The sequence below is a fragment of the Falco naumanni genome, chromosome 10 (genome assembly GCF_017639655.2).
Source record: "Falco naumanni isolate bFalNau1 chromosome 10, bFalNau1.pat, whole genome shotgun sequence".
NCBI classification, from domain to species: Eukaryota; Metazoa; Chordata; class Aves; order Falconiformes; family Falconidae; genus Falco; species Falco naumanni.
In genome coordinates this window covers 8,904,380-8,931,532 of record NC_054063.1, presented here as the reverse complement: position 1 = coordinate 8,931,532, position 27,153 = coordinate 8,904,380, and the positions used below count along the sequence as shown (strand labels likewise).

The following is a 27,153-nucleotide window of genomic DNA, read 5'->3' as shown; positions in this document are numbered from 1 at the left end:
GCCTCGGCGGCAGCGTCCGCCGTGTCCCGGCAACGCGCGCTGGCGTCACCGAGCCGCGCCGAGCGCCGCCGCGCCTGCGCCGGGAGCCGACGGCCGGGGGTGCGGCCTGGCTGCGGTCCCCGTCGGGCGGCGGCGAGCAGAATGCCGGGGCGCTGGGGTGAGGCTGCTGGCGGGGCCCGCCGGACGCGGCCCGCCGTCACGGCGCCCTGAGGGGCGCGCGGGGGCCCGGGCGGAGGGGGAAGCCGCTGCGGGCGGGCGCCCCGCGCCGGGCCTGGCTGCCGCGTCCGGTGGGGCGGGGCGGCGCTGCCCCCGGGCCCGGGGAGGTGGCGGGGGCGAGGGCGAGGGCGGGGGCGCGGGCCGCCGCGGCGGGCGGGGCGGGCGTGACGCAGCCGGGGCGCCGCGCGCGGCCTGTCGCGAGCGCGGCCGTTGGGCGCGGTTACGCGGCGCCCTGAGGGCGGGCGGGGCGGGCGGGCCACGGGGGGCGGCTCTGGGGGGGGCGCGGGCCCTGGCGCACCCCTGACCCGTCGGGTTTGCGTGTTGCTGAGGGGCGTGCGGAAGGGAGCGCTCCCGCAGGCGGCGCGGCGGGGCCGGGCCTCCGTGATACAACATTGGGTTGTTGGTTGAGGGGGCTCACGGGGGGGGCGTTCTCTCCCTCGGGGGGGGCGGCCGTGCCGCTGCGGGACACGCACCCCGGGAGGGTGAGGGGGTGTTGGGGGGAGGTGGCGCTTCGGGGCCATCGTCTGGGATGGGCCACCAGGTGCAGGCCTGGACAGGGAGGGGGGCGTCGGAGGGCGGTTTGGAAGGAGAAAAGCAGCTCCGGTGGGAGCACGTACCTGTCTGTCTGAGAACAGACATTGCTCAGAGCTCGACCTTTAAATTGGAAGTTTATTCCTTTGTGTGAAATACCCGAGTAGTTTGAATAATGCCGTGATAAGAACTCACTTCATGTGTGCTGTGTTTGTTTTACCGTGTGGCAAGATCTTGACAGCTGTGAGCCCTGCTGCTGGGCAGGTTGGTGCCCAGATGCAGCTGTACGTACACAGAGGATCAAGTTCTGTTTTTCTGTGATGTCTCTCATAAGGTGTTTGTAATGCACCTGGTATCAAATAATTCCATATTTACATTAAGGTTAATAGTCTGCAATTAGCTTGCTGTTGCAGACCTTTATCTGTGAAAGTCCTGAAACAGTGTGAAGCTACTGGTTTACAAATGATTAGTTACAAGTGATTAATTCTGTACCGACAGAATTAATTTGTATGCTTCTGCTATTTCAAGACAAAAAGCAAAGTAAAGTTTTGGGGGAATGTCAAATGAGGGGCACCAAGGGGAGGAAATGGATAAAGACTCAGAATCAGGTCATAGGGTAGATCCCTATGCATACTTTTGGGGGGAAAGGGTAAGCTTGTAAAGGAAATAGTGAAATAAGTTGAAGTTGTGAGGTTTGAGCAAGTTGGTTCCATAATAGATCCTAAAGTTGAGCATTTTATGCAGATAAGGAGATTTCTAAATTGGTTTATACTGACGTGGATTCGTTGGCTTACTGGTTTAAGAATGCTGTGAGAGTTCTTTTGATCTGCCAATGTCAGTGTGATGTAAGAAAGCTAATTCCTAATGTAATGTCTGTGTATAAACACATACTGATAATTCTTATTTGTAGGCATTCTGACTTTCACATGCACGAATGTTTAGGAAAAACAAAGATGATCATAAATTACCATTGTCATCTCAAGATTTTATTTTCCATTCCATTGGATGTGTTTATATGTGTGTGTTGGAGCTGCTGAAAAATCTGCGTGAAAAATTATCGCTATTTAATATAAATTTGCTATAAGCACAATAATAGATTTTTCGTAAGTTGTTAATGCCACATGCCAGTCTCTTCTGAGTGTTCTGCTTTGTTTCTGATTTGACTACTCGTGTTGTGTTACTGTAGAATAATTAGACTGGTTAGTGGGTAGCTAAACTCTTAACCTACAAGAAAATGAGGGAGTAGCCATTCATAAAACAAATGTAACTCTCTAAAATATTTTTAGCAGAGACTCTACAAGTGAATGAGAACTTTCTACGGAACTGAGGTGAAGAACTTCACCATGGGTCAGCACATTTCAAACCATACCCAAACTGTAATTAACAAGTTGCCAGAAAAAGTAGCAAAGCATGCCGCTTTGGTTCAAGAAAGTGGTTTCCTAACATATGAAGAGTTTCTGGGAAGAGTAGCTGAACTTAATGATGTGTAAGCCTTACTTTGTTTCCTTCTATTGTTTTTTTAATGTTTTACAGAGACCTTGTACGCAGTATATTCTCCTGTGCTGGCTAAGCCAGAACTGGCCATCTGGTTTTGAAATGTTTACTGCAGTACTTGAAGTTTCTATAGTGGTTGTAATTACACTTCAAAACCAAAGCCTTACATTTCTCCTTAAATTCACTGTTCTCCAACACTCTTTTTCCAGTAAGTGTTGCTTCTCTCTTAGAAGTTCACAAGAGGCAGGCATTTAGCAGAATCTTCTTAGTGTTACCTGTCTCCCTTACTCTTCCTCCCTCCACCAACCACGTAAAGATGAAATGCTGTTTCCTCTCTGCCCATCACTTTTGGTAGGAAGTAGCAACACAAGCCCTGTAAAGATGGTAGAGCTACGCTAGGAAGGTAGTACCTGAGACAGAACTGTTTGTGACCCTCTCTCCCACCTCTGTGGATGTGCAATGCTGTTCCTCATGCAAGATGAGATGTGCCTTACTATCTGAAACCAAAGCGCATGATAATCCCAAACAAAAGGCTTCGTAAATAAGATTTTTCATAGCCAGCCTTTTGTTTGATTTATCGGTGGTATTGACTGGATATATTGACTGGATTATTGGTGGTAAAAATAAATTAACAGAAAAACCCCCAGAGTTGGCATTTTTACCCGACATTTCTGATATCAAATGATATGAAGTGGAAATGTACACACTGAAAAAGGGCTTTTTAATGTGTGTCTTTTGGTAATGTTTGATATTTAACTTTAATGTGAATTCATATTCAGTTTAGAAATTGCCTTGTCAAGTGTCATACTTTTATGAATGACCTTCTAGAACAGTTACTTGTTTTCTGGGTAGACACATAAATAGATTTTGAAGAACATTATTTTACATTTTGCCTGAGAATCTAAGCATATCTCAGTATAATTAACTCCAAAATATCATTATTATTCATTATTTTAAAATTTCTTTGCAGTTTTTGCTTTAGCCTGAATGTAACATAGCTTGCTCTGATTCGTACAGAGCAGACCTTTGTGTCTATGTTCCATTTAAAAAAAACATACAAACCCCCACAAATTTCAGGGTCACCTGAAGCTTTCACCTGACTGCTTCATTATTAATATATACTAACACAAATACACCTCATCTGCATGTGTTGGTACTTGCATGCTTTTTTTACATACATGGTAAGGAAATAACCTTTTTAGATTGGACCACAATCTAATTTAGATTGTATGATTACTGTAACGAACCATGAAAATACGTATACATTAAAATGTCTATAAAGGACACTTGCTTGCTGATGCTGGATCAAAAGAATTGCACATCATTTCCTGACAGTTACTGTGCAATTTAAAATGAAATGGACTGTGTATATTTAGTAACATGCTAAGAAGGTTGTTACTCTTTAATTTCGTATCTCTGGGCAGTATTGATAAGAGCACAAAGGTGAACAACAAATAATACCGGAGTGGCTGAGGCTGCTGATCTTTCCGTGTCTAACATATGATGAAAAACACCTGATGTTTCTTTATTTCAGTGCTGCAAAATTGGCATCTGGACAAGACAAACATCTGTTGTTTGAAGTGCAGCCTGGTTCTGATTCTTCTGCTTTCTGGAAGGTGGTTGTTCGGATAATATGCACTAAAGTAAGATTGTTGAAAATTTTTATTTGGTGGGGGCTTTTTTTACAGATATCTGAGGACTGTCACTTTTACTGGTAAAATCCAACACCTGCCACAGACATTTGGAGTATATATTTTGATATGGATGATGTATTCAAGGATACTATTTGAGATAAATTAAGTCTAAATTCTAAGTTTCTGCAAAAAGTGGGTTAATAGAAACATTTTCACAACTAAGTTTAAAGGAATTGTATCTGCCAATGTTGTGCTTACGGTCCATTAGTTACAAATTCAGATCTGTGAGGGCAAGTCATGGTCATCGAATAGTACAACAAACTATATGGGAACTATATAGTTTGGTAGTAGTAGAAGTTGGTCAGCAAGTCCAAGTGTTATTAGTTGAGCTAGTGTAACTGTATATATTCTGATTCCTTAGAAAACCAATGTGGAAGTTAAACATTTAGCTTAGTTTGAAGACCGTGACAAAACTTACTAAGTTTGCTCTTTCTGATTAGGAGATTTTTGCCCTCTGTGTCCTGTCATGTAATATCCTTATATGGTCCTGAATCCACTAAACAATCTTAACATGCAGTTTAAACCAGGTCAACTCTCAAACTGTTAGAAACTAACAAATCTACAAACTGTTTGAAACTAACAGTTTTTCATTTTCTGTTTGCTCTTAGTTTTCACTAAGGCAGTCACCATTGTTGGCTATATTAGGTTCAAATGTGAAATGACTGGTAATTCTGTTCTTTGTTCTAACTTTATCCCAGTTTTTTAAGTCCCTACTCATAATTTAATCCATATGAGGAGTAATGGTAGTTGTCTTTCCCTAAAAATGTAGTCCTAACTGTGGTATTCCTCATGATGAAATGGCTGGGTTGGCAGGTCTTAACTCTTGCTGAATCAGACTGCAATTTGCTGACATAGTGGTGGACACTTAGGAAGGTGGCTACTACCATGAGAATTGCAGTGCATTAAGAGAAGTTTGAGCAATGTCAAGTAAAAAACTGATATCTAATTGTAAACAATTCTTTTATCTTAAGATAAATAAAACAAGTGGCATTGTGGAAGCTTCCAGAATCTTGAACTTGTATCAGTTCATTCAACTTTATAAAGACATCACCAGTCAAGCAGCAGGAGTTCTTGCGCAGAGTGGTACTTCTGAAGAAGCTGCTGAGAGTTTGATGTCTGTGTCATCTTGTCAGGCCAGCTTGTGGATGGGAAGGTATTTTGATATACTCTAGCTTCTGACTCCAGTTACAACATAAATATTTGGAAGTTGTGTGTAAAAGCTGAACTACAAAGGTCTAGCGATCAGAACTGCATGCTCTTGGCAGATGCAGACTTTGTAGCATCGCAAACATGAGTAGAACGCCTTGTACCAAGAGAGCTGTACCGTGCTTGGGTGAAATTCTATTGGTGCTATCATACATTAGCTTTGGAACAGTCACTTTAATGATCAGTTCTAATATAAACATGGTATATGTTGAATCTCCTGGATAAGGAAGCAGGAGGAAATGGAGTCAGCTGCAGCTACAAATCTAGGGGTTTTGACAGTGTTTGTTTAAACAGATTTTGTTATTGTTCCACTTAAACTTTCTCTTCCTCTTTTACATTTTGGCATGTGGAAGTTCCCATCTGTTGCCACTAGAAACTCATCAATTACAGTAATAATTTAACTTGTAAGACTGGAAAAATGTGAACTGTCTCACACGTGTTGACATCCTGCTTTGTTAACTAGAGGAAAAGTAAAAAACTAAGGTCAACACCTGCAATAACTTCAGTTCAAACTGAATGTAACAGCAAGAAGCTTGTCAGCCTTTCCCTGTGTGGAAATGTTGCTACCAGCAATTCCTTATTTTTTAACTTGCTGAATTAGTTCAGAGTTCTAACTCAGTTTTAAGTGAGGTAGAGATAGGTTTTACAAGAAAAAGTAGTAATTGGTATAGTTCTCTATATCAAGCAGTGAGGAGCTGGTCAGCTATGTTGTCATTCTACTGATAGAGCCCACTGGGGTTTTTTAAGTCAGTGGATTGCAGAATGTGTTCTTTCCATTTAATTTCCTGTTTCTCTTGTTTGGGAACAAATAATTTTAAATTATTGGCTTTTCTGTGTTAATAAAATGCTAAATTCGGTAGCAAATTTTGGGCATGTTTGGGAAAGCGTATTTTCCTACTCTTTTTCAAAGATATATGGTTATACTAGAATACATGTATATCAGGAAATGGCATTTTACTTCGAATAAACAAGCCAAGAAAAAAAACCCACCCAGCAAAACAGCTTCATATATTGTTAAAGTAATTGTGCAGATATAACGTTTCCTAGATGGGGTTTTTTTTCCAGTTTTCAATCTTTAAGGTGGGGGAGGTGAGCATCCTTCGTGTTTGTAAACTTAATTGCTTTTGCAATGCAGTGATGATTAACGACTTTTCTAATATGCTGGTAATACGCTGGAATTTAGTGAGCTTACCTTATCCAAGGTTTTCAAGTTATAAGGAAAATAGAGGCTGAAGCACCTTCAGGTGTTTTACACTGAGGAAGTCTTCTGTTTGTTTTCCTGTGATATCCTCCCATTTGCTTAAATTCTTTACACCTTTAGACATTTTTCAGTGTTGCAAGAGCTAGCTGTCACTGCACAAATATAGCAAATGTTATCTGTTTCATTCTTTTTCTTATCTTAACTTCTACCAGAATAATACCCCGTTTCTCTAGAATATCCACTTCCTATTCAGAGCATACCAAAATAAACCAAAAATGTGGTTTATGCTTTCTGATAATGAAGAGACAGGCATTTCCTTAGTTTGTCACTCCTGTATTTTACCATTTCTTCAGAAACTTAGTCTACTGGCTAAATCTTGATTTCCAGAAACTTTATAAACAGGGTGTCTATTTTAAGTTTAACTGCTTGTATATACACCAGTAAATCTCAAAAAATGAAGTGTTATCAAAGGTTAGTACTGAGAGTTGCGTGGGGGAGGGAAATGAAAGGGAGCAAGTCCAAAGAACCTAGTGAGCTAATCAAAAGATAGATCTTTTTGGAAATGGTTGTCCTCATTGTATGTGAATCACCATCTAATTCTACAAAAAAATCTCCTAGTGTTCTAAAGTAACTTCTCAAAAAGCAAATTGAAAAGGAACCCCCTAGGACCGACTGAAGAATAACCAAAAGCATGTTAATTGCTGTCCCTTAGCTGGCTAATCTGTGTAGTTAAAACTCCCAAGATGCCTAAGCAGAAGTGGTTTGGTCCATGGTCGTTCCAGTGGACTGTCTCCTGAATGCCATTCTTTCTAGAATGCTACCTCTGTGCCCCAAGTCACAGAAGGGATTCCTAAATCGGGGGTTCTGGAAAACCTGAAAATTTCAGAGCACTTACTTGGCTGTCTTGGAAGTGAGCTGTGACTATTAAATTCAAACACAAAAAAAAACCTCAGAAAAATTAAACAAAAAAGGAACCCTAGGGGGTTGAAGCAAGGACAGGTAGCCTGGGAGGAATACAGAGTAATTGTCTGAGCAGCCAGGGACCAGGTTAGGAAAGCTAAAGCTGATAGAATTGAAGCTGGTCAGGGACACCAAGGCAGAAAGAAAAGCTGCTATAGGTACATCAGTGATAAAAGGAAGGCTAGGGAAAACGTGGTCTCTCTCCAGAAGGAAACAGGAGACCTGGTTACCTGGGACATGGAGAAGGCTGAGGTACTCTGTGATTTTGCCTTGGTCTTTATGGGCAAGTGCTCCAGCCCAAGTTGCAGAAGGCAAAGGCAGGGACTGGGAGAGTGAAGAATCACTCACTGTAGCAGTTAAGGTTTGAGACCATCTGAGGAACCTGAAGGTGCACAAGTCCATGGGACCTGATGAGATGCACCTGAGAAGTCACGGCAGTCTGGTGAAACTCCACTGACTGGAAAAGGGGAAACATACCTCCTGTTTTTTATTAAGGGAGATAAGGAAGACCTGGGAAACTACAGGCTGGTCAGTCTTGCCTGTGTGTCCAGCAAAATCATGGAGCAGATCCTCCTGGAAACTGTGCTAAGGCACATGGAAAATAAGGAGGTGGTTGGTGACAGCCAGCATGGCTTCACTAAGGGCAAATCGTGCCTGACAAATCTGGTGGCCTTCTACAACAGGGTTACAGTGTTGGGGGATGAGGGAAGAGCAGCTGCTGCTGTCGGCCTTGGACTTGGGCAAAGCATTTGACTCTGTCCCACATGACATCCTTGTCTCTAAACTGGAGAGACATGGATTCGATGGATGGGCCACTTGGCGGATAAGGAGTTGGCTGGGTGGTTGCACTCAGAGTTGCAAGGGAAACAGGTGATGAGTGCTGTTCCTCAGGGATCCATATGGGAACCAAGACTGTCTGACATCTTTGTCAGTGTCATGGACGCTGGGGTTGAGGCACCCTCAGCAAGTTTGCTGAAGACACCAAGCTGCGTGGTGCAGTTGATATGCTGGAGGGAAGGGATGCCATCCAGAGGGACCTTGACAGGCCGGAGAGGTGGGCCCGTGCAAACCCCATGGAGTTCAATAGGGCCAAGTGCAAGGTCCTGTATGTGGGTTGGGGCAGTCCCAAGCACAAATACAGGCTGGGCAGAGAATGGATTGAGAGCAGCCCTGAGGAGAAGGACTTGGGGCTGTTGGTGGGTGAGAAGCTCGATGTGACCCAGCAATGCACGTTGGCAGCCCAGAAAGCCAGCCCTATCCTGGGCTGCTCGAAAGAAGCGAGGCCAGCAGAGTGAGGGAGGTGATTGTCCCCCTCTGCTCTGGTGAGACACCCATGCCCGGAGAGCTGTGTTCAGCTCTGGGCCCCCAAGATACGAAGGACATGGACCTGTTGGAGTGAGTCCAGATGAGACCATGAAGGTGACCAGAGGGCTGGACCACCTCTCCTATGAAGATGGGCTGGGAGAGCTGGTGTTGTTCAGCCTGGAGAAAAGGCAGCTCTGGGGAGACTTTACAGCCACCTTCCAGCACCTAAAGGGGGCCTTCAAGAAAGCTGGAATGGTGAAGGGCATGAGTGATAGGACAAGGGGGAATGGCTTTAAACTGAAAGGGAGCAGGTTTAGATTAGGGATTAGGAAGAAATTCTTCACTGTTGAGGGTGGTGAGACACTGACACAGGCTGCCCAGAGCAGCTGTCGGTGCTCCATCCCTGGCAGTGTCCAAGGCCAGGCTGGACGGGGCTGGGAGCAGCCTGGGCTGGTGGAAGGTGTCCCCACCTGTGGCAGGGTGGTTGGATCCAGATGATCTTTAAGGTCTCTTCCAATCCAAACCATTCTATGATTCTATGAAAATAAGGGAACTTTACATGCCTAGTTAGGTCAGTGAAAACTGAGGATTCACTGTACGTTTTCGTACTTGAGAAGGTAATGCAAATACGTTAGGACCTTTAGATACAAATATGTATTATTTGGGGGGAAAAAATGAAGACAAATAAAATTAAAACGTCTGTCCCAGGAAGTGATCTAACTCCCCAACCCCACTCCCAACAAGAACACCTAGAAGCTTAACTGGCAAAGCTGTAGTAATGGTCAACTTGAGAGAGTCCTAATTTGAAGGAACAATCATGAGGGGTGAATTGGAAGGTAAAATCAGCCTTTTCAATTTAATGAGCAGTTTAGCTTTTGGCATTTTGATGGTGTGTGAAATTAGTGGACATGCATTCTAGTAGTGATCCTTTTAACATGCACGTTTTTATCTGTGATATAAGCTAGTATGCAGAATTTGGACAGAGGTCATTATGGAGTAGTTCAGCTTGACAGCTCTGTGAAAGGAAGGCAGATTCTTCTGCATGTTGTTTTGCAAAGTCGTGTGACAACTTCTCACACTTCTCTTGTTGATAATGAACAAGGATTTGCCTAACCCTCTGCAACACAAAAGCACCACATGGCAAAAAATAAATGCATATTCTGACTTAGTTTAGTTAATCTACTGCGGTTTGTGGGTAGCTTGAGGCTGTGTCTGCTGACGTATGCTGAGATGATTTAACTAGTCCATTCAAAAAATCACATGTTCCCTGCAGGTCAGCACAGGTGTTCTTTTCTGTCCATCACTAATTATTAAGAAAAATGTAGTAATTGTTGTAGTTGCTAGGACACAAATACAAACCTTACTAGTTACCTGGGAGAAAATACTCTCTTCTCTTCTGCAGGGTTAAACAGTTGACAGATGAAGAGGAATGTTGCATCTGCATGGATGGACGTGCTGATTTAATCTTGCCATGTGCTCACAGTTTCTGCCAGAAATGCATTGATAAATGGTAATACATTTTAAAGGATATTCATTATTTTATAGTATGTGCTGGTTATCAGAGATGCTTCAGTTTGGTCTGACAGATTACTTATTTCCCTTACAATTTAATATCTGAAGGTATTTGCAAGCTAATATACATAGGATACATAACAAGCTTGAGTAAAATCAGATTGTAGCAGAAGGAAATGGCTTCAGAATTCGTAAACATCTTATGAACCTTTTATTTTGGAAAAAGATGTGAAAGTGCTTTTCAGCATTTGTTTTATAATTTCTTTTTATTCTTGTAAAACTAAATTATTGTATTGCTGTTCGAAAACTAGAGAAGACAGGGTATATGATGATGCTGGCACATTATGCTTCACAGCATCTCATTAAAAGCTTTTTAAGAAAAGAATCAATAGTTTGTAAGACTATGCAAATATGAAGGTGAGTTGCACTATCTTAGCACTTATTTGGGAAATAACTATCAGAGGGATTTTTTCAGTGTATTATGCTTTCACTTGAAATAAATAGCATACCATCTGCTATTTTAAATATATAGGCTTTTCCGGGGAAGGATTTCTTCTCAATAGCAATGCCTTCAAATTTATGTATAATGTGTACCTTACAATATATGTTCAGCTTCACAGTAAAGTGAACAGGTTTTCAGCTTCTGCATCTGTCTGATACACCAGTTGTTGGAAAAGAGAGAAAAATTGTTTTGTGGAGGAGCGTAGCTCTTCTCCAACCGTGCAGAAGACCTACAAGGATTAGGCAGGTGTTCTGGCAATCTTGCTTTAGGTGATACAGATATTCTCAGTTAAAGGGCTTTTTTTGACTAGTTAATGCAAATTATTTTACACTGAAGTCGCATAATTTGTGAGCAAGAATTTTGTTTTGTGACTTTTTCAAAAGCTTATCAAAGAAGTTACTCTTACAATGGTATGCTCCCACAAGGAAAAAAATTGTAAAAGTCACTGGATCTCAGAGTACAGCTAGGCATCTCTTTTCTGGGAAAATATTTTAGCATCTGTCAGCAATGCAGGGTCTTAGTTTAGCAGCTGTGGTGGAGAGTGGATTATATTCTACTTTGACTAATGAAGCAGCTGAACTCAGTAACTTAAGTTCCAGTTATACCATTCTTTTTTTGTTATTAAATTGTTAAGGTTCATTTCTTAACCTAGGCATGTAACAGGCTCCCAGCTTAGAAGTGTAATTGTTTGGGACCCCTGAGTGAGTTGGTGGAGGGGAATAGGACCCTGAGGGACCAATTCTAAATTTCAGTGGGCTGACTGACCCAAGAAAAGGGTTCCTTTTTCTCTTTATATAGGAAGTTTATGGGGACTGATTTCTGAAGTAGCTCAGCTGAATACCTAAAGATAGGAAGAAGTAATTTAGACCGTGAATTTCCATTTAAACTTTCTGGTCAGGAAGCTCAATGCTTTTTGTTGATTATGAGGAACATGACTTCAAATTTATCACTCAAAGAATGGAGCTACATTCAGAATTGTTGGCCAGTCTTCCTCACAAAGAAAAAGTTTTTAAACAAACAAAATACACAGGTGGTCTAATCCAGTTAACCTGATCATTCTTGAAGTTCTCCCTGGGTTGTGGCTTTGATTTTTCGTTGGGGTTTTTTGGCTTTTTTTGCCCAGAAAGAGACCGTCAGTGAAAAGACTCATTTCTCTGGCTTCCTAACAGGAGCGATCGTCACAGAAGCTGTCCTGTCTGCCGTCGGCAAGTGACTGGGGCAGGTGATTCTTGGGTGGTCTCAGATGCACCTACAGAAGACGATATCGCTACTTACATACTTAACATGGTAGATGAGGTGGGCCAGCCTCACAGACCCTGACACTAGCCCAACAAGCTGACAATAGCAGAAGCACTTGAAGCTTTTGTTTTCACGAACATTTGTTTTTACCTCTCGTTGCTGTTCTTCCACAGTTTGTCTTTCACTTCTCGGCTGCTGTGAATCTGCGCTGCTCTTTTCGAACAGGGTTTATGAGCCAGTGTATGTGTGCGCAGTCCTAATTATTAACCTGTGCTTTCAGTAAACTTTGATCATTAACAAAGTTTATTTTAACAACTTTTGAGATAATTAATGGCTTGACTACTAGATGAAACAATTTGTAACAGCACAACTATAACTGCTAACTGCTGTTTGAGTATCACAGGGTGCCACTGCAGAAGATGAGCCACGTCAGATGGCTTGACCACACAGTTCTTATCCTTAAAACAGTCCCTTTAGTTTCATGACAAATGTGAATAAAGATGAGTTAACATTAATGGTTATTAATTAGAAATTTTACTGCTGGAACTTGAAGATGTCCCACTGCCTGTTCTTCAGTAGCCAGTTATTGCTGCTTTTAGTGCTTAAGGTAATGGTTTCAATCTGATCTGTTAGGAGTTACAGTGTTATTTTAAACCTGTTTTGGAGAGTGTAGGCAGCTCTATTAAATGTACTTATGCACTTCCCTTTATTCTTCTAACAAGATTATCTCCTAGAATATTTTTTTAAATATGATAATTAGCATAGTCTTATTAGCTTGGAAACATTAAACAGTTTTATACACAATCCTAAAAAAAGTAAATCAGTTTATAGTTTTTTGATCAAAACCAGCCAAAATGATTTGTAAGCATTAGGCATATCTGAAGAGAATGCCTTTATTTGAATCAGCAGTTAAGGTGTAGTTTAGTCTGATGCTGTGGTTTTTTCTGCCTCTGGTGAATTTTTGAAGTGATGAAATCAGAGATACAAGGTATACTAAGAGTTATGAGGTAATAAGGTAATAATCTAAGTAAGGGTGCTGTCTTTTATATCTACAAGTGCAATATGCTTTTATGTAGCAGAGAGAAACTTTAACAATAATGTTGCTTGAGCGAGATGTGCATGTGACAACTTGGGAAAAGGGATATCACAACTGGAGTGCAACAGTGTTTCTATGTCTGGCAGAGAAATCTTTCAAGACCTGAGTTTAGACAGTCTAAAATAAATTGTTAGTATTCAGAAAACCCATCTTAAGCCTCTTTTGCTTACACAGTGTTATGGAAGTCAACTGCTATTGTAGAGAATTAATGATTTTTTAATACATATTAACAAATACTACTATTTTAACTTGAGGCAGTTGAGTGAGAAATACTCACGTGTAGCATTTGAGGGAATGTCAGCATAAATCGCACTTACAGTAAGACTGCATTTTTAATTACTGTACCTGTTAAGATTCGATGATGCCATAAGGCTAAGGCCTTTTATCACAGATTGGTTCTGAACTAAAAGGTGTGTGCACATGTAGATATGCACATTTGGGTTATTTTCCTTAATTGGCTACAAAATAATATAATTAGGTTGGGGACTAGATCTTGGGAATTTGTCTATTATACTTCTGTTTGTTAAGGAACGTGCATAACATACAGCACCCATGTAGGCTTGGCTTGTGGCATAGTTGTCAAATTTAGCATAGACATTCAGACAGATAAGCAACGTACTCTTCTTGTGTGTATCACCTACAAGCCATTATGGCTTAGTGTGTAAATCTGTATGTAACTATTGAAAAATCCACTTATGAATGTATATAGCTTAGAACTAATTTTTTCCCTTTGTTAATTCTTTGATATCAATGAGGTATTCTTCAGAAAATGTGTGGACTAGTTGGTTGCATAAGGGCAGTTGTTATTTGGACAGAAAATTGTTAATGGTCAGGGATTTTCCACTAAAATATTTGCAAATATTCCTAGTCAAACATCAGTTTGGTTTCTTTTTGGGTTTTGAGCTTGCATTAGTCCATGTTCAGAACTTTAAAATTACCTTTGAATTTTTTAAACTTTTTATATCACTGGAACAGAAAGAGCATCTAAATTAAAGCTTCAGGCTAACTTTATTTTTCAAATATTTCAGGAATTATACTTCTGAACTGAGATTTTATAAGTTGATTTTCTGCTAAGAACTCACATGAACTTCTTAAAATGTAATTTTGTAATGATGCAAACAGGTTGCTAATTGCAGCATAATGACACTTGCAATTACAATATAAACTAATGCAGAAATTATTTAAATAGTGAAAAGTAAACTTTGTATTCTGTACAGCTTTTTTAATTAAGTTGCTGTAATTCACACTGCTGTGATGTAGCTACTGTAACGTGTGCCTTGTAAAATATATGTACTGTACGTTATGTGGGATGATAGATACATTAACACTGAAAAACTAGTAATTTGATACTGGTTGGTATTACCTAGTCTGACTTTTGGAAATTCAGTTTTGGAAAAGGAATTGCTTTGGCAGGGACATGGTGATGGGTTCCAGAAGGTAGACCTTGAAAATGTGAATTGCTGCGAATAGCTGTTGGTGGGGGGGCATTGGAACAAACTAAACTTCCTTGTGTAAGTGAAGATTTCTTACAGGTTTAATGTGAAATTGTAATTTAAACACTATAGGTTTATTAATAGGTTGTATTAATAGCTAAGGACATTCCAGTATATTAAACTTTGTGTATGAATTGTGCAATAAAGTTACTTTGGAAGAAATGTCAATGTTGGTTTAAGTATAAGGAATCTCTTGGCTTTGATACCACAGAAGTCTGAAAACTGAATTTTAATCTGTATACGATTCCATTGTACGGGTGCTGTGGTTAAAAGGATGCCATGTGAGTCAGATGTCTCTTAAACTTTGAAGTGTGGTATTAACAAGGTAGCGTAAATGCAGCCCTGCAAAAAAGACTCACTCTGATTCTTCTCTTTTTCTTGTCAAAACAAGTAACAATAAAAGACAATATTGAGGAGCAGGTTTCCTTTGGAAAAGGATTTTTATTTATTTATTTATTCCAGAGAAGAGTGATTTGCTTTTTCCCCCCAAGTTATTCCATCATGTTTCTACTAGTATTTTAAAGCTTAAGTATGGTATGGTTTGAAGTATTCTTTCTTCTCCTGATTTTCCCTGTTTTTCAGTAAGAATTGAAGTATGTAATTAACCTAACTGTTTCCTCTGTCTGGTTACTTGGTTTATCTTTTTTGATCTTTCAAAGCCAATTGAGAAATGGGAGAGGAATGAATTAACAGATCAGGAAGTTAAAACCGGAGAACCTACCAGCTGACAGACACACTAGAAGGTGGGTATACTTGAGGAATTAACAAAAACTTGTATTTCCTAGGTTTCAAGTTTAGACACCATATTAATGTAATGTGCACGGTTTTGATTTTAGTGGGAAATGGCATTATTTACCTTATATATCTTTCCCTTTCCTTTAAAGACAGTTCTGTATGTGGTGTTAAGGTTTTCCAATCCATACTCATTCCAGTTCTGGAAATGCAAGGCAAGCAGCGAGATGTCTGTGCTGTAGGTTTGAACTGGACTCCTGAATTCTGCCCCTCCACAGATGTGTGTGCCAAATGCATGATTTTTAGGAGGAGCATCATAACGTTGCTTTCTGTCCCCCCTGAACCCTCGAACAGTAGCTTCCTCAGGGAGCCTTAGAGATGCTTGATGTAAGTGGGAGCTCTATGTTAACCTGTCTGGCCTTAACGCTGCATTTACATAATTCTTTAATTTTATACCCACTAAGTACACGTGCTCTGCAGTAGAATTAATTGTATTGTGACTCATATTACAGTAGTTATTTTTTCTGTTGTTAGACCATTCTTGAAGATACCATAATGTTTTATCCTCACCTGTTTTAAGTGGGTTAATGGAATTCTGCTTTCTTGTGTGTCTTAAAAATCGGTTATTTCAAAACTGAATTTTTTTCAATTGTCCCTTCTTCAGATGTTTGGTACTAAGTCTAGAATCTCTCATACAGCAGCATACTGTAAAGACCGAACATTCATTTTCTGTTGCTGTGTGTAGCTGAAGTGAACTGGGTGTGTGCCAGTGGGTGTTGTGTCTCTGGGCGGTCTGACAGCACATTTGACTTCTGTATCGGAGCTGTCAAGATGCTAATTAACAGGTGATTGCTTACCTCACTAACCTAACTATCAAGGTTAAAATATTAAAAGCTGGGCATGGGGTTTGTAGGCCTGAAATTTAGTAAAAAATTACCAGTTTTGTGAAGTTGGATAGAGCTTTGCCCGGTGTGAGTCTGGAATGAAGAATGCTGTCCAACAGGTAATTAAATGAGCACTCTTCTTTGGTTCAAAGTGCTGTTTAAACATACAAGGTGTTCTTAGGAATTAAGCCTAACCCAGTCAGAATCCTGCCCTTCTGGAATTTGATTATTCATGGAGCAAGGCAGGGTTTTGATACAACAGTCTGCACTTCCATGCTAGTGTGATTCCAACCAACTTCAACAGACCTTAAAAAAAACCCATTTTTTCTATGTGACATGGTACCCCTTCGTCATAGTTAATGATTAATGGATTAGCAGTGTTGGTGCCTCACTATTGTATATACTACTGTCTGTGCTGCATAGCGTTGGTATTTAGTGCTTTGAGAGGTCTGGGGAGAAGTACACACTGTTCAGTTACAGGTGAATCTTTGCTCTTGTGCTTCGCGAGCGCTGCTTGTGTACAGAAATAAAGGGTTTGTATAAAGAGAGAGAGACGCATTTTAATCTTCATCTAAAAATCTTTATTACATTTCCTATATAGAAAGTAATTTGCGTTAAACTTTTTTCTCCTCAGAAGTCATCTCTGACTGTAGCAGAATGTCTATGTTGATATGAACTATTTATTTCCATTGGTCACTTGTTGGCAGCTTAGCTGTGTTTCGTCAGATAAAGCTATGCTGTTGTTTTAACTGGGAGTGCTGGAACTGCTTTCCTCCTCCCAAATTCAGGTGGTTTGACTCTGTTTCATGTCAAGATGAGGCCCGGGGATCAGGAAGAGGTGCCGTGTGCCCTGCCCTGATGCCCAGTTTGGATGAGCAGGGAACCAGGGCATGGAGAGCCAGTGGGGGCAGCCCTGCAATAGTTTCACTTCAGGACTTGGTGGCAGGTCTTCCCTTGGCACAAACCAAACCGCTGGTTTTCAGTAACACTAAGCTGCTTAAAGTCAGCTAAGCTTTTAGCTCCTTCTCCTAAATATTGCCGCTTCTCTATCTTCGATGGTTGTTTTCTTTCACTTTTCATGCTGTAGTAGTCCTTAATTTCAGTTTAGTCTTCTATACTGCTAACAGTGTAATTGCATAGGTTTTTCAGTTTGACTGAAATGCAGAGATTTTGTGCAGCTACAATTTTAGTGAGAGGTATACACACACAGAAACCCCAACCATAGTTTTTTATAATTTATTTATTAGTGTAATGTTTAATGCTTCCACAAGAGGCAAAAGATAAACATCATTTAATCCAGGCACAGAGAGAAAAAAGTTTTTACAGACATTCCTCCCCTGACCCAGCTTTTTCAGACTTAGATTTTAACTAGGCAAACGGAACAGAAGGGTTAGCCACAAGTAAAGAACAATTATATGAGAAGAGAAAGTAGCTCTGCATTATCCAGTGGCAAAGCAAATGCCTTGAGTTTGCTAAAGTAACATAATGGAATGGAAGAGCAGCGCTAGAAATTGTTTAGTTATGTTGTAAACATCAAATAATCATAATTAACCATTTTAGGTGAAAGTATAAAATGCTCGGAGCTAGCAGATTTAAGGAGGTCTTGAATAACACTTGAACCTTAACACCAATGACATGCTGAGAAAACAGGATATTCTTCCTTTCTGAAGCAACACCCACCCCTGTCACCAGCTACAGTGATGTTCTAGTCCCCCTCTGCCTGAGTAAAACCAGGTTTGAACTGAACCCCGTCAGGGGGGCGGAATTAGCAACTGCCCTGTGTTGCATTTGAGTAGATGTGTACAGCAGCGTTCATGCTGGATCTGCCTCCATTATGTACATACCCCAAGTCTGCAAGGTTGCTTTGAGCAGCCGTACGCCAGAATTAAAGTGCAGCTTTTTAAAAAGAAGCTGAAGAACTGAACTTGAGAATCAGTAACGTTTGCCTAACTAAAAGATGACTAAAACAGATGATATAGTGGAAGCTTGAAAGGATGGTTTGTTTCCCTAAATATAACACTACTAGCTCGATTCATCCTTAAAAGCAGCACACAAGGAAGCACAGAAAGCAGAACTTGTGGTCATAGCCACTGGTGTGTCATTGTTATTATTTTTGAAATTCCGATTGCTGTCTATTAATTCATATCCATTAATTTTCATATGAAAATTCATAATATTCATATCCAGTTTTGTTTTTCTTTAGTAAGAGCTGCAGACATGTTAAAACCCGATGTGTTTGAGGTAAGGAAAGCTGAAAAGGTATTAAAACATATACAAATTCAGTATAATATTAAGAAAACTAAGTAAGAAATCAAGTGACAACAAAAGCAGCACTAGTAGCAATCTCAGGTGAAGCAACCCAAGTAAAGCAATGTTTATCAGATGAAACTACTTAAAATTTAAATTCTTCAAACCAAGCATGTTGCTTGTTTAGCCTAGATGCAGATGCTTTTCTCAGGTAAATAATGTTATGTTGATAATTTATTATTAAGTTGTAACGAAAACAAGATATTTTATGCAGCTAAAATGACTGAACCACTGTTTTCAGATTTCTTAAGAAAATCCTAAGAACACTGCACTCATCAACGCTGATAATGCATTGTACAGGCTGCTAAGATTTTTTAACAGAGGCTGACAGGCAGTGCTGACTAAGAACGTGGGACAGTTTTATTGTCACACAGTTGAGCAGGGTAGCAGCACTGTTTCACACGCTTCTTAGCTGCACACGGCAGGCCCTAGGCTGGGTCGTGGAAGAGCTACAGTCAAGGCTCCCCCCACCTGTCTGTGACCATCCTTTGGAGGAAGAAAATCTGCAATCACTGCACTTCCCTCTGGGTGACACTGGCTAACAGCAGTGGTCACTGCATGGCCAGAACTCTGCTCCCATGTCTCTGGTCTCTCTCGGAGCTGCCTTATGGCCAGGCTGTTTCCTAAGGGTCTTTAGGTGTAATCTCTCCTACAGGGCTCTTACAGGGCTATGCAGCTATAGGAGGTGATAAGGAATTCCTCCTTCCCTTACTTTGGTGCCATTTCCCTGCAATCACCATTCCGGATAGCAGGTACATTTAAAAAAGCGTCCTTGTAGGTACTGCTTTGAACTGCTGCAGCCTGAGGAGAGACTGTGTCTTCGGTGTATATATACAGTTATGTCATTAACAAGTTGTTTGGTACTGGTGATGTCACCACTGCTACTGGCTGCATTTACAAGGGAGAGACCGACCTGATCAGCTCTTGAAAGGAAGGATGCAGGTGCCTGCGCCCCACAAGACAAGTGGCACAAGATGTCTGATACGGTAAAACATTCAGGTTCGAAGTCTAGTGAGGCTTGATCACCTACTATTCATTATTTGCTTTTAATGCATTAATTCTGAATTCCTGTTCTAAGGTGCCAAACCTCCCTGTGTACACAATACCCGGGTCTCTTAACTATAGGCTCAAGATCCTCGCTTAGGGACTAGAGGCCTTCAAATGAAGTAGCATAATGTTGGACTTACAGGCATCAACATACCTTTTTGGTATGAAACTACATGCAGCTTCTACGGTGCATAGATGCTATCATGTTATTGCCTTTAATGCTTTCCAGAGGGCTAGTACTGTGTCTGAAGAAGGATGAGCAAATAGAAGAAAGGTTGAAAGTGATAAATACTCCAGTAGCCATATTTTACTAGCCACTCCATCATAAATAAGAAGTTTAACATAACATGATTTGAAATTACATATTTCAAGTGGGCTGGTTCTATATAAATAGACAGTTCGAATTCTCATTCAACTAAAATATAAACTAACACAAACGTGTAAAAAGAGGCCAGAAGTAGGACCAGAAGCCAGGTCTGGCATTTCTACCACTGATTCATAAGAACACTTCTTTGTTCAAGTAAAAAATTTCTCTTTACATGCAACTAAAACTATCTGCATAAATTTCTAAGTAATTGGAACTGGCATATCCACATATTCCTATTACAAAGCAATAGAAAAGTGTTCTCAACTTTCAAGGCAAAGTTTTTGCAATATTAGACTCATTATTACAATGTACAATAGTGATGATTTTGACACCACATTTTCTACTTACTGGATTAAAAAGCATTAATCTGCTGTTCTTCATAGACATCCTACATGACAACAGGAAGTAATTCATTAGTCATTAAACAAAACTACCAGATTTTGGTTCTTCTTGTTTTCCAGTGTAACTGTTGAAATGGCACGATAAAAACTGTGTCTAAACACCTTCCAGAATGAAAGGGCAGCCTCACAAGTACGCACCCCATACAAACTGCTAATGAATGAAGGATTCACCTTGCAAGTGCTAAATGCCATGATTGCTACTGAGACTAGCAGGACAGAAAGAGGTGCGTGTGTACTATCGTCATCTGCAGCAGTCTAAGGTGCAGATCACAGATGCTATGAATATTCTCTGGCTTTTTTCCAGGTTACAATATAGCACACAGTTAAGACAGTATGAAACAAAGATTACATGATTCTGAGTTTGCATTTCATATTTACAGCAATCTTACAAAGCTTAATGTTTGTAGGAACTGAAACTTTTGCAGTGAGAATAATGCAGTAAAAGATAACAGCAAGTGCTGTTTACCTCCCGTAGATACTCTGGTTTTCTCTGTACTGTTACATCTTGGTAGCATCAAAGATGGATGATTCCATGTTAATTAGCATCTTATCCTGCTTCAGAATGAAATGTTTTGGTTTCTTCAAGTTTGTAACTACTTTGACAGAGTAGAAATCTCTTCTGTTCTCATAGCATCAGACAGGAAACTAAGTTCATTGCACAGTGTCTCATACCTGAAGGCCATCCGGATCTGTGCAACATTTGTCTTTCGAATGTCATTTCCCTCAGGCCCTTCTTTACAATAATTCACCCCTAAGAATTTCTGTTTCTCCTGTGAACATGAATAGGAAGAAGTCAGTTCAACTGCTCTGATTTACTGCGTAACTGAGCATTTATTAGTTGAATGACTCCAGTGCAAGTAAAAACCAGTGCAGCTTCAACCAGCTGGCCATTGAAATTTACCTTGGAGTCTTAACCAGTTTGGGAGATTTGAAGGCCAAAGTTTATATATAAGAATTCTTTACTAAGAATTTATTATTATATATACCCAGCAGTATGCCCAGTCTGACTTGCTCAAACCCTCTGTCCTAGCATTCGGTCTTCACTACTGCATCTTTCATGTGAGGGGTACAAAAAGAGGCTTAGGGTTCTTTTATTAGTTAAATACTGCACAAGAGGAAAATTAGTACTTGACGCTAGAGAGTATCAGAAGGAACAACAGCATGTATTTCTAAAGACCCTTCACATACCAGCTCCCTGCCAGGAATGTTTGAAAGTGGCATAGAAGAGAGGATGCTCTGAACTCCTAGAGAAAGCCATGGATGTATAAAATTCTAAAGGCAAAAGGGAATCTAATCTAACCTGACTGCCTATCTAAACCACAATATTTTCTCCATTATTCCCTTCTAAGCAAAAATATGTCTTGCTTATGACACACAGGTTGTTTTTACTCAACGCGACATCAGACAAAGTTTTGGGACTGGAGGCAGAACTGAGCATAGACAGGCACCTGGTCTCTGCAGGTTTGGGGAATTCCAAAACAAAGCTAATGAGGAAAAATGTAACGTTAATATTTTTTTAATGTAAGACTGCATAGCAGATAGTTAGCAAATTCAGAAAAGAGGACACGGATGTACACAAATACATAAGAATCTACTATTTAATTTTCAGACTGCTGACTTGTCAGTTCTGATTTGCCCTACTATTCACAAAATAAGATTTTTTTTAGCCACAATTACCTTAACTGACAATCCACTCTGCAGTACGCTGTTTCTTGCTATTTCGCATAAGTCACAGGTACTTAGTTTCCACACCTGGGCTGCAATCGCATATTCTTCCATGAGAGCTTCCTGTATCACCAAAATATGTTTAATATTAAATTACACATAAATAAGATGTGAATGAGGATACGTACTCATTACAAATTAAGGAATTTCTACATGCTCTTTAAATAGCTGTGAAAAATTAGAAGTTTAGGACTTTAACATCACAATTAGTAACAGAATTGTTTATTTCAAATTTCCCAAGGGCAACTGTTAAATAATTAACAGGCACTGGGTATCCAGTTCTCTTAGTCTAAGAAATTGCAGCCTGCAGTCCAGATCCTTAGAAGCATTTCTTAGTTTCAAATGAGATCCCAGGGTATATAAACACCTTGGAGGATCTAGTAAATCTGTAATGAATAGTACGTAGAGAGATAGCAGGGCAATTTCTCAGTTCTGACCTTCCACACGAGAAGGCTGGGTCTGACTCTAGTGGGCTCACAGCTGAGGATCTTCCACACTACGTGTAACTCTGCTGGCACTGCGTTACATCATGCAGAAAGCCCCCACAGAAGCTCTGGCTTTTCTAGCAGAGATGTGTCACAGGCCAGAAGCCAGCCTGGGTGAAGCACACCAGAGCTCAGCTTGTCCTCAGGACACTGACAAGTGAGCAGCACACAGGCCACTCTCAAGGAACAGCATGACTCGGGTCAGTGCCAACCACAAAACCGGGGCATCCAGAGCAGTGGCCAGGCACTTCTGTCCTGCCAGGCCACCCAAGGGCAAGAATCAGTTTCAGTTCACTGAGCAAACAGCTCATACGTCATCTTCCCAGATTCTGCATTGTGTTTTTGTGATGTACTTCCCCAGATTTATTAGTAAGGAAACTGGACTTTCCTGGCACTCTAGAGGATTGTTTATGAAGGCTCAAACCTCCCTTCAGCCTCATCCTTCATTCTATACTTCAACAGCCAACACTGGAGAGGCAAGAGTACAAAAGAAACACAATTAGGAAATCAGACATTTCCCCCTGAAACCTAACAGTGAGTAGCAGACTGAGAATGAAGAGTAATAATGAATGAAGTGACTGAAAGAAATGAAAATTTATAGCCTAAGCGACAATACAAAATAGCTTTCGGGTCATTCTGGGCCTATGTGGTACTGTTGCCAAATGCACAGAAAAGCGCTTTTTGCAATTCCTACCTTTGTATAATGAAACTGCATAGGGTCATCTGTGGAGAGGGAGACGTGAAGTCCCTTGTGTAGAAATTCCCGTAGTGGATTTTTCGAGTACTCGAGGAACAGGCTGTTGTTACTAAGTGGAGACATAGCAATGGGTATTTGTGCAAGATAATAAAGATACTGGAGGACAGGACTCTGCAAAACAAAGCACAGTCAGCATTTAACGGTACTATGGCATAATGAAAAAAAGGATTTCCCTTGGATAAAATGGAAACGGCATTACAGAGGGAGGACTAAGACCAAAAAAATTAGCTTGACACTAAACTCTCACTTCTTTAGAAAACACTTAAAAGTCTGAATTTAGAATGTTACTGATCTTTATAAAAATAATTTACATTCTTTACCATAAATGTCATCTTTTTTTAAAATTGGTGACTAATAATTACTGTAGATTAGTAAGTATGTATGATTATTAAGGGCACTGTATTTGATACTAACTGCATACCTGCCCCCAAAACCTGAAAGTCACCAATAACAGATGGGTAAGGACTACTAGGCAATTTCTTCTTTTCAAAACTGCAGTCCAATAGGTAAGTCTTAGGAGCAGAATAAGTGTTAATTTATTACAAGTCATGTGCTGCTGTTGCACATGATATAAATAATCTGTGGTCACCTCATCTTTATTACTATTTTTGGCTTAACCAACCTGTGACCCTAACAAGTGCCTTTACTATTATCTGCTATGCCAGGTTATGGCACCAGGCTAAACGGGACAGAGCGATGAGGAGAATGCTTTGGTCATATACAGCCTTACTACTCCTCTGTCAGGGTCTAATTTTAGGAATTACTGGTTCCGAGCATAACATCAGACATGATATTAGGCAAATTTTTTCTTTGTTCTTGGATATGTTGAAACATACAGAGAGATTTTTCCAGCATTAACCAGAAAATCCAGCTTAGAAGACACCACTTGCCAGAAAGTTACAATAAACTCAGTGCAAGTCTGCCACCCACTGACCAATTATTTTAATTACAAAACTGGCCTGGGGATGAGTTGTGTTACGGTTTTTATTAACTGATAAGTCAGGAATGATAACGTTTGTCCTGTAATAACAATGAAGTTGTATATAAAGTATCGCTGTGTTATACAGCTATGTTAAATTTCTTGATCAAGTGATCCCAGTTAGTCTTAGATATAAATAATCAGAACCTTAACGAACTTCTGAATGAACCCTGAAGTACAGGGATGCCAGTCAGAGAAAATGACCCTATAATGTCCCTATAAAGAAGAGACTAGAGCTTTCCTTAAATTCTTCTGGGACCTAAACCAGGGACCAGAAACAGGTCTAAGCAGTTTTTTCCATGCAATTTTAGCTCTGCTTGGAGTAACCAAACCCAGGTGCCACCAAGTCTTTGACATACCTGAACAGTTACATTTCCTAAAAAGACAGAGCTTTAAAATACTCACTTAGGACAAGCTTTCTGTTTCTGTAGCTTAAATGAGACTGGTTTGGGTTGGAAGGGACCTTAAAGATCACCTAGTCCCAACCCCCTGCCATGGGCAGGGACACCTTCCACCAGTCCAGGCCGCTCCAAGCCCCATCCAGCCTGGCCTTGGACACTGCCAGGGATGGAGCACCCACAGCTGCTCTGGGCAGCCTGTGTCAGTGTCTCGCTGCCCTCACAGTGAAGAATTTCTTCCTAATCCCCAATCTGAACCTGCCCCCTTTCAGCTTAAAGCCATTCCCCCTTGTCCTATCACTACATGCCCTTGTAAAAAGTCCCTCTCCAGCTTTCTTGGAGGCCCCTTTAGGTGCTGGAAGGCGGCTGTAAGGTCTCTCCTCTCCAGGCTGAACAACGCCAGCTCCCCCAGCCCGTCTTCGTGGGAGAGCTGCTCCAGCCCTCTGGTCACCTTCATGGCCTTGTCTGGACTCACTCCAGCAAGGTCCATGTCCTTATGCTGGGTGCTCAGCTGAGCACACCACTCCACAGAGGGGTTCAGATCAAAGTGAAGAGTTATGTGTGCCCTGCTAAGAAAATTAGTTTTGGGTTGCCCAGATGAAGTCCATTCGGGGACTGCTGTTTGAACTAGTGACTAGTGACACTGCTGTTTAAGCAGTGAGTAGTTAGTTCAGGTGAGCAACCAAGCAGTACCTTCTTCAAGAGCAATCCGTGAGAAATGTTGTCTGCTGTCAGAAAGGCTGACACAAGGTGTGTGATAGACCCAGCTTCTCCACAGTGAGGTCGAAACAGGAAAGTACACATGCCTCTTTCCCTGAGGAAATTAAAAACAAGTTTCACTAACAAAAAATGCACCATTCTTCATCTGTTCTGTATGTAATTATCATCTATATGGGAATTGAAGAAAAAAAAAAATTAAAGTTACATTTTCTCATACAGTTTGACGTGACATCTAATCAGGCCTACCTATGGGCTGCTATCAGAAGGGGCAGGTCCCTCTAGTCAAGCCCCTTCCACCACCTGACATACTTGTTCCTTCCTTCTTTCCTTCCCTACTTACATCTTTTTTAGCAATTGTTGAGCTTCTGGGTGAACAGTTACTGAACTGATTTCAGTTGAGGGCAGATGGCAAGCTGCGTGAACTGAGGCAGCCTGCGGCTGCATCATTCCTAGATTCAAAGTGCAGGAAGAAGTGGAAGCACACTGCCGAGAGTCAGCTAACCCTACCCTGTGTGATAACCTGCCATCTCACCAGGTTAACCTCTGCATAAACCCACACCCTCAGCAGCACAGAGAGGATCTAGGGGTGGAAGTCATTACCCTAGACTTCACACTGTAATTTCTAGTATTACTTTTTAAATCATCTATATTAAAAATTATGCTGGGTTTTGGGTTATAATGGACACTGTTATTCAGTGCAGACAAATGACCCATAAGTATTTGAAGATGTTCAAAGAATTTAACAAGGACTGCTAGAGTATAAGGCGGTTCTAGGATGGATGTTTAGTACTATTTCTCATGCAAATGGATGCGAGGATGCAATCCGTCCTCGCTGGCTTTGCTAATGCTACCAGAAGTATAAAACAATGTTGTAATGGATGTGCCTCAAACGCTCAGTCTGTTTAAGAGGGTGAACAGTTTTACTGACTCATTGATGAATTATGTCATTATCTCACCTAGCTGTAAACAACATTTAATGATTATCTAAGGAGATTTTCAAACAGTAGTTGAAATGGTCTTGAGGTAAAAAAAAGAAATACGTAAGCTCTGACAGAATCTGTCTTTGGAAAAGAAAAAAAACCCAAAATATACTACAGAGAATGTAAAGAAAGTCAGGAGAAAGGGATGACTTCGGTACCTGCTGCAGTGTGCCCTTCCCATTAGGCCTGTTTGTTGCAGGTACAAGGTCATTTAAGGTGGGTGTTTTTATTTTGAGTTTTGATTACATAGGGTGGTAGAGAAAGAAATGCTTGAGTAGCAGTGGGAGAGAAGTAACATTTTGCATGTTAACTTGGATAAGACCTGTTAAAATGACTAATCTGTACACCTCCTATAAAAAAATCCCAACATGGTTTATAAATAATAATTAATCAAATCCTTGCAAGGTAAGCGATGAGACTGTAATATGAATGGATAACATCACTGTGCCTCAGTCTGAGTCAGCTGTGCAGATCACTCAGTGAGTCAGCCACAAAGTCAGGAACATAACCTCAAGTTGAATTTCAGGCTTTACTGAGCCTGATGCCAAAATCTGCTTTTACAGTCATGACCTCACATTCAGTGTCATTACTCCCCGTGTTACTTGCCTAGACATTGGTCTCAAAAGTAGTAAAACTGAATGAGTCAAGCAGCACACTAAAGTAAGTTAGCCAGATGTGCAGTTCGTAATTATATCCTCCTTTGTCTATCTTTGATAACAGCAGCAGTCCGTAAACCAGTATTTCACAGCGTAACTTTGTATCTCTTAAATTACCAGGAGATGGCAAGCTACCAAGAGGTACGTTATATGTGGAAATCCACTGTAAATCCAAACAAAGATCCACAAGTTAATTTTGTGGGATTTCTTCTTTTGCTTTGGTTGACATATTCAGGTATAAGGAATTCACACAAAACAAATACACA

The 27,153-nt window shown here is 40.7% G+C and overlaps 2 protein-coding genes across 6 annotated transcripts in view; one reads left to right on the top strand and one right to left on the bottom strand.

Annotated features, from left to right (window-relative positions):
* Positions 1–54: 54 nt before the first annotated feature.
* Positions 55–14,865, top strand: RNF141 (ring finger protein 141). 3 transcript variants are annotated; one of them, XM_040608298.1, is made up of 6 exons: positions 55–157; positions 2,034–2,233; positions 3,776–3,884; positions 4,907–5,088; positions 10,010–10,117; positions 14,707–14,865. In XM_040608298.1, the coding sequence occupies exons 2-6, from the start codon at positions 2,052–2,054 to the stop codon at positions 14,717–14,719; spliced, it is 594 nt and encodes a 197-aa protein (XP_040464232.1). In that variant the 5' UTR covers positions 55–157; positions 2,034–2,051; the 3' UTR covers positions 14,720–14,865. The 3 variants fall into 3 exon arrangements, with proteins under 3 accessions (XP_040464232.1, XP_040464231.1, XP_040464230.1); XM_040608297.1 differs by lacking the exon at positions 14,707–14,865 and adding an exon at positions 11,791–12,371 and having other exon boundaries at positions 2,037–2,233; XM_040608296.1 differs by lacking the exon at positions 14,707–14,865 and adding an exon at positions 11,791–12,371.
* A 2,427-nt stretch (positions 14,866–17,292) lies between these two features.
* The window catches only part of AMPD3 (adenosine monophosphate deaminase 3), a 36,205-nt gene continuing 26,344 nt past the window's right edge, over positions 17,293–27,153 (bottom strand). For 2 of the 3 annotated variants that reach the window (XM_040608258.1, XM_040608256.1), the window contains exons 12-15: positions 25,225–25,345; positions 23,092–23,265; positions 21,865–21,975; positions 17,293–20,957 (exon numbers count right to left, since the gene is read on the bottom strand). In XM_040608258.1, the coding sequence (XP_040464192.1) occupies positions 20,781–20,957; positions 21,865–21,975; positions 23,092–23,265; positions 25,225–25,345 (583 nt within the window). In that variant the 3' untranslated portion in view covers positions 17,293–20,780. Of the gene's footprint in view, positions 20,958–21,864; positions 21,976–22,781; positions 22,866–23,091; positions 23,266–25,224; positions 25,346–27,153 lie in introns of those variants that run through there. The other variant, XM_040608257.1, reaches the window with a different exon arrangement.